This window comes from Sciurus carolinensis, chromosome 7 (genome assembly GCF_902686445.1).
Source record: "Sciurus carolinensis chromosome 7, mSciCar1.2, whole genome shotgun sequence".
Classification (NCBI taxonomy): Eukaryota; Metazoa; Chordata; class Mammalia; order Rodentia; family Sciuridae; genus Sciurus; species Sciurus carolinensis.
The window spans coordinates 14,578,925-14,593,733 of record NC_062219.1 but is presented as its reverse complement, the minus strand read 5'-3'; the positions used below and the strand labels follow the sequence as shown (position 1 = coordinate 14,593,733).

The 14,809-nt window shown below is 38.3% G+C and overlaps 1 protein-coding gene across 14 annotated transcripts in view; it reads right to left on the bottom strand.

Annotated features, from left to right (window-relative positions):
- Positions 1–14,809, bottom strand: part of Syne1 (spectrin repeat containing nuclear envelope protein 1) — a 443,098-nt gene that overhangs the window by 96,001 nt on the left and 332,288 nt on the right. For all 14 annotated transcript variants that reach the window (XM_047557257.1, XM_047557256.1, XM_047557258.1 and 11 more), the window contains 6 exons: positions 12,601–12,757; positions 11,147–11,278; positions 10,761–10,916; positions 9,983–10,192; positions 4,897–4,998; positions 692–811 (listed from right to left, as the gene is read on the bottom strand). In XM_047557257.1, coding sequence (XP_047413213.1) covers positions 692–811; positions 4,897–4,998; positions 9,983–10,192; positions 10,761–10,916; positions 11,147–11,278; positions 12,601–12,757 — 877 coding nt within the window. The remainder of the gene's footprint in view (positions 1–691; positions 812–4,896; positions 4,999–9,982; positions 10,193–10,760; positions 10,917–11,146; positions 11,279–12,600; positions 12,758–14,809) is intronic.

Genomic DNA, 14,809 nt, shown 5'->3' with positions numbered 1-14,809 from the left:
CAAGATTCTTTCTTAGCATGACATAACTAGTACATTGTCAGATGCTAAATTTCACTGGTCAAGTATCTTAGTATTGTCTTCCACCCTGACATCAGACTTTTGCTTGTATCTGATCTAGAAAAGCAAATTAATTCAAAATGTTATTTTCTGTTCCTAAGGATGCCAGGAAGTCTATTTAGACTTAAGCCACTTTCTACTTCCATTTTTCTTTTTTGATGTTGTTCTAGAATTGAAATGATATCTCCATTCTCCATGCATAGAGAGATAAGCTATAGTTTTTGAATATTAAAAAACCACTTTCTAAAAAATATTACTTTAATATTTGGGAAGATAATGCAACATAGGATAGCTATTCCTCTTTCAACCTTTCTAAGTAGGAGTGATCATAGTTATATCTTCTAGAGCAGAAGATAGTATGTTACTATTGAACTATATCACAATATTTTTAGTGATCAGAATCATAATGCAAATATGAGAAAAAACTATGAATCTTAGAAGCATGTGAATACAATTCACTTTATTGCACTAAATATGGTCAAAGCTTCAGAAAAGTTTCTAAGACTCACATGGAAGAAAGCTTGAAACCTAAATTACTTGAGTTTTATAAAGAAAAAAGAAATAGAATAATATTCTATCAACCCTGAGTTGGGATGTACCGCTGCAACTGGATAGAATTGAGTGAAGACCACACCTGGAGCTTGGAGAAGTCTTGCAGGGAAGCCTGTTCCATCTGCAGTTTGTCACCACGTCTTTTTAACTCAGTGATTCCTGCATCCAGTTCCTTTAGTCCCTCTTCGGCCTGTCGTACTGCCTAGGTAAGATTTACGTTATTTCATTAAACTCCTAAGGACAATTCCCTCCCACCAAAATGTGCTTTGTGTCTCTACTTGTTCCTCTTGCCTCTACAAACAAATAAAAACAAATAAACAAATAATGACTCACATCAACAAAACATAAAACCATGATCATATATTATATTAAAAATAGAAGAAAATCCTTTATTACAATACAGTCCCTCTTTCTTAGAGGTAAGGAGGTAGGAATGATGTGGGATAGAGGGTTGGGGGAAAAGGGGCCTGGTGAATAGCCACATCTAAATAGGAAGCAGGAGGTAGAAAGTGCTGGCAAAAGGTATCTGTGTAAGATTTTCTAGGGTAGCATGTCTTGTTTCCTGAAATGCAGCTGGAAGCACCTTTGGAGAGAGATGCAGAGAGGCAACAGGAAAATATCTGACAGCATGATGTGGGACACTCTCTCACTGCATGAAATGGGAAATAAACCACCTAACACTAGCAAAGTGGCTGCCATGACAGAGCTTTCTCTTTTGTAGAAAAAGCACAAGATCTCATCCTGGACCTCAAGGAGCTAATGGTCTGGTCAGGAAGCCAGAGGAAAACAAACAAGGCTGAATGCAATTAAATCCTAAACTTTATGGTGCAACCCTTCTCCACTAAAGGCGTTTGGAGAAGAGACATAACAGACCAGCAAATCCTAGTCTAAGTAGGCTCTTGGAAGAAGTGCAATCCCAGTGGCCCTTGAAGGCTGAAAAGGAACCTGGACTCCAGATGGCAGATGGGACACATGTGTTCAGTCTTTGCTTTCCTAAAATTTTATTGCAATAACACCAAATATTTTGCTTGCTTGTTTTTGGAGTGTTATCCCCATAAATCTACGAGGGCAAGGAAACAAGGAAGAAGGTAATACCCACAAACTCCTAGAAGATGAAAAGGAGAAGAGCACATGAAAGATAACTTAGAAAAGGTGGGAGCTTAATCCTAATCTGACAGCGGATCCACACCACCAAATTCAGAGGATCCACACCACCAAATTCAGAGGATCCACACCATCAAATTTAGAATCATGGGAATCTCAGGAACTCTGAGTGAAGGAGGAGGTTGTTAAAGAAGGAGGACTGGTGAGAAGCTGCCTAAAGAGCAGTTAAATCCCCAGGTCCCCTCTTTACTCCATACTGGCCCTTCCCCTTTCTGGTGAAAGAATGAAAGTTCATTTTCTGGAGAAGACAGAACAGTTCCTAGACTGAGGGGTGACAGAGGGTCGCGGGTTTAAGTGCCTGATTGGAAACTGGGGAATATAACGATAAAATGCAATATATGATCCTTAAGTCAAGAACTGTGAAGGCCAACTCTCTACTGCACAGACAGAAGGAAAAACATCACCAACAGTGAAGGCCTAAAAATCAGACACAAAGATTTTCTAATAAATGGCCCCCACACATCACCCCTCAGTGTCTCAAACCTGTCAAGCTCCATCCTTACATAAAGTTCCCATTCTGCTGTTTAGTCCCTAACCTAAATGTAAATAGACAATAAAACATGCCCATATAGCTAAGAAAATCCTCCAACATGAAAGACCAACATAAGTAAACAAATAAAAGCAACTCAGAGCAAAACAGATTATACAGGAAAATTTCAACCAACAAATCATTAATGTACCCAGAAAGATCACAAATGATAATGCACCCATTAAAAAAGAACAGGAAACTATAAAAAAAGGATGATTCAGAGAACCAAAATGAGCTTGGGAAAATTAACCACAAAATCGGAAATGGAGTTGGAATTGAGGAAGACTCCAGGAAAATAGAGCAAAAGGACAAAGAGAAAAAGATTTCTTGATTTAAAAACATGAAAGGATTAGACAAAAATATCCAATATATGATTATAAGGAGTTTTAGAAAGGGAGACATACAAACTGAAGAAATACAAAGTATTTAATAGATGATTAGAAAAGTTTCCAGAATGGAAAGATGAGAATTTTGCCAAATTAAAGAAGCCCACTGAGTTCCCAGCCCAGTGGATAAAAACAGACCCTCCCCAAGGCATGTGATTGCAAAATTTCAGAGCTCTGGGGATCTGCAGGAGTCAGGATGATTTTTAGATTCCTCAACCTGACATTGGAAGCTTAAAAACAATGGAGTCAAAGCTCCAAACTCCATAAGAAATTTCCAAGCAAGAATTCTACAAAGAGCCCATCAAAGTGTGAACACAGGGTAAGAATACTTCAACATGCAAGATCTTGAAAATGGAGCTACATGTACCCTTTCTTAGGAAGCACATACACTAATAAAACAAGAAAGGAATCTAACAAAGAGAAAGGCTCGGGACTCAGCAAAGAGTAGATGCAGCAGAGGGAGCAGTGCAGGGCGAGCCCGAGAAGGCAGCTGTGCACCAAGCTCACCTGTAACAGGTGTGTTCTAGGGGGAGTCCTGTGACTAGGGGAGGAGCAAACACCCCAAGGAGTGTCACTCCATGCCTTCTGCTATTATTACCTTCCTAATCCAAGGAGGGTAGGGGTGGAATTAGCCCATTCATCAGTCGCTTTCTATTTACTCAAATAGATAATCCAATTGTTTATTCAGTATTATTAATTTAATTATATTGGTTAATAATCAGCAAAAACAAAAAAAAATGTTACTTGCGATCACATATATCCTCTGTTTCACATTAGAAATCCAAGACAAGATAACACTATAGGCGTTCAAATCTCTTTTGGAATCACATATGTTGTAAGCAAAAAATAAATAAATAAAAGATCTTTTCAAGAGGAAGATATAAAAGAATGATTTTTAATTGGGAGGAAATGAGAAATCTCTTTAAAAAGTTGATGAAATTAGGATCAAGAAATATGAACAGTCACATGATGTTTTGCAAACTTCCGAGTCTCCCTCTCACATATGTGTTGAGGGAGATTTCTATTTCAGGTCATTCTCTGTGGTTTACCCAAAGATCCTGGGGGGCGGGGGTCGACAGAAGTGAGGTAAAGAAATTCCACTCGAACACACACTTTCCATCATTGTTTAGCTGATGTTCACCGCGACATCCTTCCCACTTCTTTACCCCTCCCTGTTTTCAATGACATCACCCTGGTTCACGTTCTCGACTTTCTCAGCATTGCGGCTATTCCTGCTTCCTGAGCCTGCTGCCACCAGGATGGCCATCCACAAGAGGGACCTGGAAATGACATCCATTCTTCCTCTCCAACATCCCCCGTGACCTTCCTTCGCCAGGACTCTCCAAGGTAAGTAAAAGTACCGGAAGTTTGCAAGATGGTTTACCAGGACGAAACACTACGTATCTCATGTATACGTGACCACAATCATTCTTCATTTTCATTTGTGTGCATACTTTCTGAGATAACATAGTGGCTGCTTATAATTTATAAATAAGCAAATATGCATATATCTGTGGTGTGCACTTATTTGTTAGTTTTAGATAATGGGGTATGTAATCAACAAAGTGTGGAGACCCCTGGTTATAGAATAAAGTCAAGCTCTGTGACATTCCACAGGCCTCCAAGCTGCTTTGATTTACTCATCCAATCTTATTTTCCTTCCATTGTTTTTATCCATGCTAAATTCAATTGACTGGATTGCCTGCATCTCCCTGGAAGTGTTTCCTGAATCACGTCTTTGTTCTTACTGGACTCTTTACTTTGGTACCTTTCTTCTAAGTCACTATGTGCCCAAACCTCCTCTGTGTCCAATTTCCCTCTATGAACTCTTCCCTGACCCTCCACCTGCTAAAGGTAATTTACCCCCTTCTGAATATCCATAGTGCTTTCTACCTTTCTAAGGACAGTGCAACCTTCTGTCCTATGCCCTTGAGGTTCATGTTTGATGATATTTTTGGGAAACAAACTTCTTCAGATCAACATCTGTCACTGACATATTTTCCTATCTCACATTTCCTTAGGTCCACACAGAAGTGACAAGAGTCAGTGTCATTAGGCATGATATTCAAATCCAGCATTCAAAAAGAAAATATATAACAAATAAAAAAAGCCACAGTAAGTTATTAACCATTCATAGACTATCTGAAATGTCACAATACACTAGGTACTTGTGCATTTGCTTTTCTAGTAGAAGACAGCTGCAAATACCTCTATTTGTTCTGCTACAGGCTGTTCGAACATATTTGCCAGTTTCTGCAGAATGATGTATTTACTGTCAGCCAGTGATGTAAACAGCACCTTCAGGTCATTCTAAGGAGGAAAAGAACAGGAAAACTTAGCATAGGTAACAGAGAATTCAAAATAGTCATAAATATAACACAGATTTCTAGAAATCATACCGAGTCAGCCCTTGGTTTCTGTAGGAATTGGTTCCAGACCCCCCACAAATACGAAAATCCAGGGATGCTCAAGTGTCTTATAGAAGTTGGTGTCGAATTTGCATAGGACCTATACATATCTTCTAAAACACTAGTTGGTTTATAATACCTAACATGTAAATGCCATGCAGACAGTGGTCATCCTGGATCATTTAAGAAGTAATCAAAAGGGGGAAACCACACACGTGCAAACAATTGCTTCCCCAAATATTTTAAATCAGAGATTGATTAAATCTGTGGATGTGTAACCCACAGATATACAGGGCTGACGATAGAGGGGTAGGATTTGATTTTCAGGAAAAAAAAATACTATCCCATGGGAAGGTAAAAAGAACTAGTAACAATTTGCCTCAGGGTTGAAATTGACTTCTGAAGAATTTACTACACAAGGCATTTTCCAAATAATGAAATGGAGTTGACCTATCTAAGTAATTAGTAACATTAGTCCTCCTAATTTTGTTACATCTGAAATAAATGAACACATTTGAAAATTACAGAAGTATTAAGAGCATTATTTTTATATAAGAAAACAATCTACCAGTGTCTCCTGATTTGTGAAATAATATGATTTTTAGGAATAATATGTTTCCCTTTTTTTTCTCTTTCCCTTCCTTCCCTGTCTTCTTCAATTCTTTTCAAAGAATTTGTGTGACTTTTTATAAAAATTCATCCAAAAGTTAAGAAACTAAATATTATCTATTAAGCCCAAAGACATACAAAGAGACAACATGAAAAGATCTCAGTCAAGTGGTTTGTTCATAAAAATTCTTTTAAATGTCCAATATACTTACATCAAGTTAGACTCATTCAAAAAGGAGAGAGTTATCAGAACTCTGGTACTCAATTCCAAAGGGACTAAGGAACTGAAACAATATTTAAATTATAAAGACTTCAAAATTTCCCAGAAAAATCAGCAGATATTTAAGTTCTGGTTCTTATTAGTCACCAGCCACATGTGCAGGGCTGGCTGCTCATCAGGGGAGGAAGCTCAGCTCCTCACATCCTCCTCAGTGGGGGCACAATGAGAATGCAAGAATCCTGACTTGAAGGGAAGAAGAGCCACACCAAGGAAGGGCAACCATCTTTAAGGCCACGTGGAGGTGTGATAACGCAAAAGTAGGGCCAAAAGTGAACTTAATGGCTGGATTATGCAGGGGGAGAAACGCAGGGCTAGGGGTGGAGCTCCATGGTAGAATATTTGCTACCACATGCTAGGCCCTGGGTTCCACCCCCAGTACTGGAAAGAAAGGAACAGGAGAAAAGGAAAAAAGGGGGCGGGGAAGAAAACAAAAGCAAATGAAAGAACTAAAAGTAATAATTGTCACTAATCAATATTCAAACCCATGTTCAAGCCCAGAGGCCAGCTAAATAAATTATCATGGCAGCACAGGAACTCTTATTTGTATGAGTTCTGATAATGTTTGCATTTACTCAATGTGTTCAAGGTAAAGTCACGTGGGACGTTAGAATCATCACACATTTATCTTGTTAGCACAGTAAAGGATGTTTCTCATTCATTTGAACAGATTTAAAAGGAATAAAGTCTTCATTATCTCCATATATTTATAATAAAATCAGTTCAATTAAGCTAAAGGGTAACTAAGTATACATAACATGGGTTAGAAATGAAGAATACATGTACATTTCCCATGTCATCTTTATATTTTTAATAGTGCATTTTCTCTTAACCATGATCTACTCAAGATAATAGGAAATGAAGTTACATTTCTGTTTGTTTGTTTGTTTTTGTGGTGCTGGGGATCGAACCCAGGGCTTTGTGCTTGCACGGCAAGCACTCTACCAACTGGGCTATCTCCCCAGCCTGACGAAGTTACATTTCTGAAAGCCACATTAATTATTGAGAGACTAGTCAAGGAGACAATAATGTGATAGATTCAAATTTTACTAAATAAAAAAAATCAAGGTACTGATAATCTTACCAACATTGATATTTTCTTAAGATTAAAAATTTATTACAAGAAAAAATGCAAAATATTTAACCAATTATTACGACTTGTGATACAGCATGATAATTATGGTATCCAAATATTATAGATAATGTATTCTAATTTTATGTTTTTATAGTCAATGGGGTTACCAGTATGGCAGAATGGGCCAGGATTCTGGCAGTTGAGGATCAGGTGCAAGGAAGCTTTTAAGCTTTAAAATCAGTTATATTGACTCACCCTTTCATTAATGATTCTTTTATCACTTTAAAAAATGACTTCAAATACTGAATTACATGTTTAGGAGATTTATTTGGGGTTAAGTCTATGAGAAAAAAATGAAATTCAGAAGTTCACAATTTGACTTGATGGTGGTTCCACACATATAATAGACGTAGCATCTCTGCAACCTTCCACATTGTCTTTTGGTTTAGAAAAGACAATCATGTTGAGAGTCTGGCAATAGCTGATGCTCAAAGATTGCTTGGAAAAGGAGGGAATACCATTTCAACAACTCTTGAGCACTGACAGCACACCAGGTGCTGGGTACAAAGTAAGATCAAACGGTTTGAGACTTGATCCTTCATTATATTACCATTGGAACTCTTTCTTTCAATTAAATTGGAACACAAAATTCGAATTGTCAGTTTTTGTTGGTGAGCTGGCCACCAACAAATAGAAACTTGTTGGCAAAAGGAAAACAGAGAACATGATTTAAAGAGAATTTTGTGATTGCATGTTCTTCTCCTCGTTCCAAAGCACTCATGCTTAGTTAATATTTTACTGTGACTGGTTATAATTACCAACACAATTTAAAAGTGCAAAGACACCAACGTAGCAAATGCAATTCAAAAACAGGAAATGCACCTTTGAGTCACATATACACTTGCACCCTTAATCTCCCCTCATGCATGGCTGGAAGATTAGTACGTTGTTACAACGCAGTGTATTAGTTCATGAAAGAAGAATCTTAGAACAATGAAGTAAATTTTCATAAGTTACATATTGGTCAGTTTAAGACATAGTATATTCACATGCAATCAAATCTTGCATCCAAAACAAACACTCAAACAACGAATCCCCCTTTTCTGACTTGAAGTGAAATTCTCTTTCCTCACTATGCACTGCAGAACCTTCAGGCACAGATGTGAGCGTCCCTTCCAGACCATTCCACCACGCCACAGACATGCACACACAAATGTCTACTGTCACTCTGTGCCCCATATCCCAATCAATGGTACCACAAATGACCCTGTCTTGCCCACTGACCGCTGGCACTGCTATCCACAAGCTTTCTCTGCCAGTCAAGGGCCTGAGGGGAGCAAGTCAGAATCCCTAGAGATCCTGGGCAGTTCCTCTGTCTCTCATTTCCCATATCAAACCATCAACAAATGCTTTCTGACTAGCTCTGCTTTCAGAATGTATCTTCAGAGGACTGCTTAGTCTCCATCTCCCTTGCCATACTATAAAATTTAAAAGTGCTCTTTGATAACCATGGAGGAGTAATTCACCTTTTCTGTTGGTTTCAGATCTTCTACCACTAGTCTTTTTAGCAAGAACAACAACAACAACAACTTGCTGGGTGCCCATGTATTGGGCACTGCTCAGAGTATTTCACATATTTTAACTTATTTCATCCTTAAAACACTAGGAGAAAATTACTAAGGATATGATTTAATAGTTCAAGATACTAATGCTCAGAGAAGATAAGCAGCTAAAACTACAGTAAGGGACAAATCCAGAATTTGAACCCAGAGCACTGGTGTCAGAGACTTTATACTTGATTTTTGTCCTCTGACTTTGCAAAATTAAAACAGTGCTTATCTAATAGGGGTATTGAGAAGATTAAGCCAATAATATATCTGAAATTTGTGTGTGTATGAATAAAAAACTGAATCACAAGTTTGAGGTCAACCTCAGCAACTTAATGTGATTGTACTAGAAAAAAATTTAAAAAGGAGGGAAGTGTGGCACAGACTGTAACTCAGTGGTAAGCATTCACGGGTTCAATCTCCAGTACAAAAAAAAAAGAAAGAAAGAAAAGAAATACCTCACAAATGCTTGTAATACTTTCACTGTATAGTTTTAAGAACATAGACTTCTGGAAGGTAGTAGTAATTTGTCCCACTAGATGAATAACTAGAAAAATTCATATGTCTGAGTAGATACAGCATTTATTTGATATTAGTATTTTCTTTTTTGCAAATCAAAATTTTATATCAATCTGAGAGCACTGATTATATGCATCTATTTTATATATCTCACATGTTTGCTAAGAATAGCATCCAATTAAAATTAAATATTCCTAAATGGTGCTTTTTATTAGGAATGAAAGAAATCAATTTTAAGTTTATCAGCAGTTTTTGCATTTGTTTTAGTGTATATTCATAAGAAAAGTTTTAAAACTATACTATTATTGAGTTGGCACTGAAATAATTGCATGGAATTCTAATATGAAGCGAAAAGGTAGTAAGTCTGAGGGCAAGGATTGGAAAGAGTGCAATACGTTTTCACACAGGTAGAAGCAATTGGACCACAGCCACCAGCAAAGCTTCTTGGGTGCCAAAGCCTGGGTGCCTTCCCTAATGTAGGTGTTGCTGCACGTTCTTGGGTAATACATACAGAACTCCACTGTTGTCCCCTAGGATCTTGAATTATAATGAACAATAAGTTTGACTTTTTTGGGTGAAGTTAAGTTGTATTCATCACTTAAAGTGGTTTTCTCAACCTTCCATTTCTAGAAGCATGAAACATTTTGCTTTTAACTCTACAGTTCCATCTGCATGCAATGCTCTTGTTCTTCATTATACTTTTGAAAGAAACAGGATTCAAAACTTACCTAAATAAGACACCCTGTTGATTATTACTGACTGTACCCTGAGAGTAGAAAAAAAGAAAAATCTTCTTTACCTGAAAATTTAGTATTTGCTGAAGTCTTTCCTTCATCTGATGACATCGTTGATTCACTACTGTGTCCAGCAAGGACAATCTGCCCAAAAGACACCCCAAAGTATCTTCAATAACATCCCGGTTATCACCATTCTCAGGAAAGGTCTGGGCAAACAAGTTCTTATTCTTATCCATTTCTTCGGACATTTCCTTAATGTCTTTGGCAAGGGCCTGGGGTGATAAAAGAGAAACCCCATTTTCATGTGTAGATCCATGAATCAATATACAAAGTCATTTCCTCATAGAAAGTCCACTAAATCTTGCTGCTTATTAATCACTACACCAAGGCCAGTTCATCTTCTTTCCCAGGCTTCTATGCATGGTAGGAAAGTTGCTTTTGAAGAGATGTTTCTCAGCAACTTTACATCATGAGCTGATAATAGTACAAACTGATTAAAAAGTGAGTCTTGTGAAGTGCTATGCAGGAATTCAGTATTGTTTTTAAAGCCTGTGTTTCATGACATGGCAGACTGATGACAGACAATCATTTTCTACAAAGAGCTTTCTGTTTTTCCTCCCCTTTTATACGCAAGATAAAGAATAAGTGTGAATCAAGCATAAATAGCTATGGGACCTTTTGTATTTAAACAATTCTGCTCTGCACTGTGCTACTTGGAAATACACGCTCATACTTCATCAGAACTATTTGATTCTTGACCATCATATGTGAAATTAATTATTCATTATGGAAATTCAACCTGCTTTGAAATCACACGCAGACAGAAACTGCCGGACTTACCTCTTGGTTGAAGAGACAAGTCTCTGTTTCTTCTGGCAACAGTGCTGTGGCCACAAACAAACGCTCCTCAACATCATCCAGCCAGGTGGAGGTGGCTGAGACGCCATCGTATAGCTTCTGCTCCAGGTGCACATGCTGCCTCTTCGCCCCTCCACCCTGGAGAAGAAGCAGGAGCTCAAAAAGGGGTAAGGAACCAACGACAGTGCTTTAAGGAATCAAAAATACTAGGAGAGAGTCCGGGGACTGGTCGGTCACCTTTTGTTTCAGGGCTTATCACTCAACGCTCATGCACAGGGGCGGAACAACTTTGTACAAAGACCAAGTGAACCACCACAAGCAGGGCAAGACTGACCCACACCAAACCAGCAGACGGGGCACAGTCCTACCTGGGATGAAACCTCTTGGAAGGCCTGGTTCAGTCCATCCAGCAAAGATGTCACTGCAGATTTGTCTTGGGCCTGCCCTTCCCCTCTGTACAGTGGCATGCTGGACAGGAGTCGATTTGACCTGCTATACAGCTGCAGATCAACAGAGGAATCTTATTTAAGAGCATAGGTACAGTGGCCCCATTTTCTCATTGAAGTGCTCATTGAAGGAGATGCCGTCTTCAGGACCATAAGGCTTTAAATTCCCCAAACCAGAGCTGGTGACTATTCGCCCAGACCCATTGGTTGCAGCAGGGGAGTGAGTGGGGAAAAGGTATGTCAGGCCATGTGGTTTGCAGAGTGGGATAGAAATGCATGGCTCTGGAGACACATATGCCAGGGTCCCCATACATAAAGGGACACACTGTGACCCTTAGATTAGATGATCTCTTCTTGGTTGGTCCTGACCAGTTGTATCCATATCATATTGCCTGCTTTGACAGTTCCTGCTTCTCCTTCCTCAGACGCCATACAGTATTGACACCCTTTCTTCCAGTTCAGCCTCCCCCACCCCCTAAGTCCATTTTAATCTGAGCAGTGAGAATAGCAGCTTCCTCAGACCAAGAGTAAAGGTCCTCCAATTTATCCTAACAGAAAATTCGCTGTCTTGGCATGAGCCTAGATGGACATTCCTAGTCCAGGACCTGGGCCTAAACTTCTATTGCAGAATCCCCCTGAGCCACAACTGTGGTAGGCATCCCAGGCATGCCTGGGTTCCTGGATCCCTTGTTACCCTCTAAATTTTCAAAATCCTCTGACTTCCTGTTATTCCCTGGCTTCTCCATAGAGTGAACTAACAATGATTATTTACCTGGAAACTTCTGTTGCCATATTCAATTCCCTTGAACTTGGCATGCTTGGTGGAACTAAGCCCAACATCACACAGTATCCATCTCAGGACCCAGCACTACGCAGGGGTCAGGAACCATTCTAGCTGACCACTGACTTCCCTTCCTTTCAGACCCTCTGAGGTTCCAATATGTTTTTCATTAAGACCTTTTGGAATTATTAAAAACTGGAAGTAGCAATGGAAAATAAGATGACTTGACAATTTAGTTCTAGATTTATGGAATTCCTTTTTCCCTGGATGTGTATATCCTTGATTTGCATCCATAATTTTCCATGTGGGAAAGAATAAAATAAAATTTAATGGCCTATGCTAGTGAGGAATCAGATATTAATCACCCTTGAGGAAAAATATTACCTGGAAATCAAATAAACTTTCACATAGAAATATATAATTATTAAGGAAAATGTGAACCAGGCTTGTTTAGAAAAATGTAGGAGACTACTATGCAGTATGCCTTAGTTTGGAATTGATAATGAAAATATAGATTAGTGCACAGTTCCATTTCCTTAGCATAAGTCATACATCCCTTATGTTACTTAATATAGAAAAGCAAAATGTTTGATACCACTTGTTCTTGTTCCTGTTCCAGAACATTCTGTAGTAGTTTCTGCTTGGTACTAAATTCTTGATGTAGGCTTTCCCATTTCATTCTCATCTGGTCTTCTGCAGATGATTTCTCCCCTTCCATCCCCAACTCCTGGGATAACACATCAGGTTTTTCGCTATTAGAAGAATAAATAGTCTAAGTTTACAATGTGCACAAAAAAGCAATGAGAAGAGGTGACATTGTGTATACTAGGCCTGACCTCAAAATGGGAACAGGATTGTTTGGGTCATTAGCTATCCCTTAAAAATGTAAATTGAACTGGAAATACTGAGACCACCAGCAAGTGTGTAGCCTTATTCATAATTTAACTCTGAGCAGAAAGAAGAGTAAAAAAACACATGGATAACAACTCAGTATTGAATTGTAATATTTAGAACCAAAAAGTGCAGGATGATTATCTTTTGACAAAGTCTACAAATTAGTCCAAAACCCTGAAAATGTTAACTCGTCTATGTGAGGTTTTACCATGATGTGAGTCCCCAGAATGTCAGGACACACATAGAAGGACAGAGTGTGGGGCAAGAAGGGGACCTAAGTGTGGCTTTAGAGTGAGTAAGATCTGGATCCCTCTAGAGGCAGGTGTGGCTCAGAGTAAGGTACCTGCCTAGCAGGTGTGAGGCCCTGTTCCCTCCCCAGCAAAGGAAGAGGGGGAAAAGAACCCCTGCTCAATGACATTGCCATGTGACATCCAGGCATGTGTTTCTTCCTCTGAGCCTCAATTACCTCACCTTACCAATGAAGATGGTATCCATCTTACAGAAATATGGAAATTAAAGTAAGATAACAAATACATAATACCTACAACCCTATTGTGTAAACAACAGCCACTTAATAAATGCAGCCTAAAATAATGATGACAGTAACAATAATAATCTAGGAAGCCTAAGTTCCAACTGATGTTGATGAGTCAGGTGTTTTGAGGATCTGATCAGAACCACAGTATCTGGAAGGCATGTGAGATATAAATGAGTATTTTGACACAGAGCCTTTTGCTTGAGTGGGAAGAACTAACGAGTTCATTGGCAGTGACCCTGAAACCAATTTTTTTCAGAGGATGTATGTAATACAACAGTGTCTCAGGTAAGTCTTTTGAAGTAGGACTTAAGATTCTATAATCCTGAGATGCAGAGATTCTATATCTAGGCTATAACTCAGAGGATTTCTCCCATCTACTGGAGAAATGCAAGGGCCTTCCAATATCAGCAGCAAAGAAAGGAAGGAAGGGTAGAACAGCAGTAAGCAGTTAAAATGAAGAACTATATCTGTACACTTTGACATGGGCTGAGCTAAGAAAACAACATTGAATGAAAAAACTGACAAAACAGAACCAAGGCCTCTGGTTGAGTGTTTGCTACAATTAGGCTCTGAATTTTTCTGTTTTTTAAAAAAGAAAAAGGTTTTAAAGTTCTTACGAAATTAAATTTCTTCCTTATGTTTTCTTTCATGTTTGCATAAAAATTTATCATAAAACCAGGGGAAGAATTAAGATTCATATTCTTATATTTAAACATTGACACATTAAAAAAAAAACAGCAGCAAATTAGTTTTCAGTTAAAAAATAACCTTTCATTCCCCATGGAAAAAGTTCTTTCCATTCATATCTGTATCAGTGAACTCCCAGTTGATTCTCCTTAGGAGTCTGGGAAGGAGCCCTCTATCAACACTACATTTCTTGCAAGTGCTTATTCTTTCTTTATTTTTTTTAAATTAGAGCATTATAATTAAATGCACTGTTTGGGTTCACTGTGACAAAACCATACATGCAAGGAATGTGATTTCTTAATACACTAAATTTGTAAGTATATAAAGCAGGCCACGCCCTTCCTCATCGATCATCCTACACAAACCAGTTCACATTTGATAGTCTTCAAAAATTAGCATGTAATTAAAAGACTCGAATATAAGACTTAATGAAGATAATGAAAAATGAATATTTTTCCCCTAGAAATGTTACTCTGTTCTTACCAAAATTACAATTTTTCCTTTGGCTTCTAGAGATCACTTAATTTAGGATTATTTGGTTGGTCCTCAGGGGCTGAACTGAAATTAATTACATTTAAAGGTAAGTTTTTGAAGGAATTTGTGTAAAAAAAAATTTATATGTATTAAAGACTTATCAGGAGTCTTCCAAGTGGATCTTGTATAGAAAGCCAGCACTTCTCTAAAT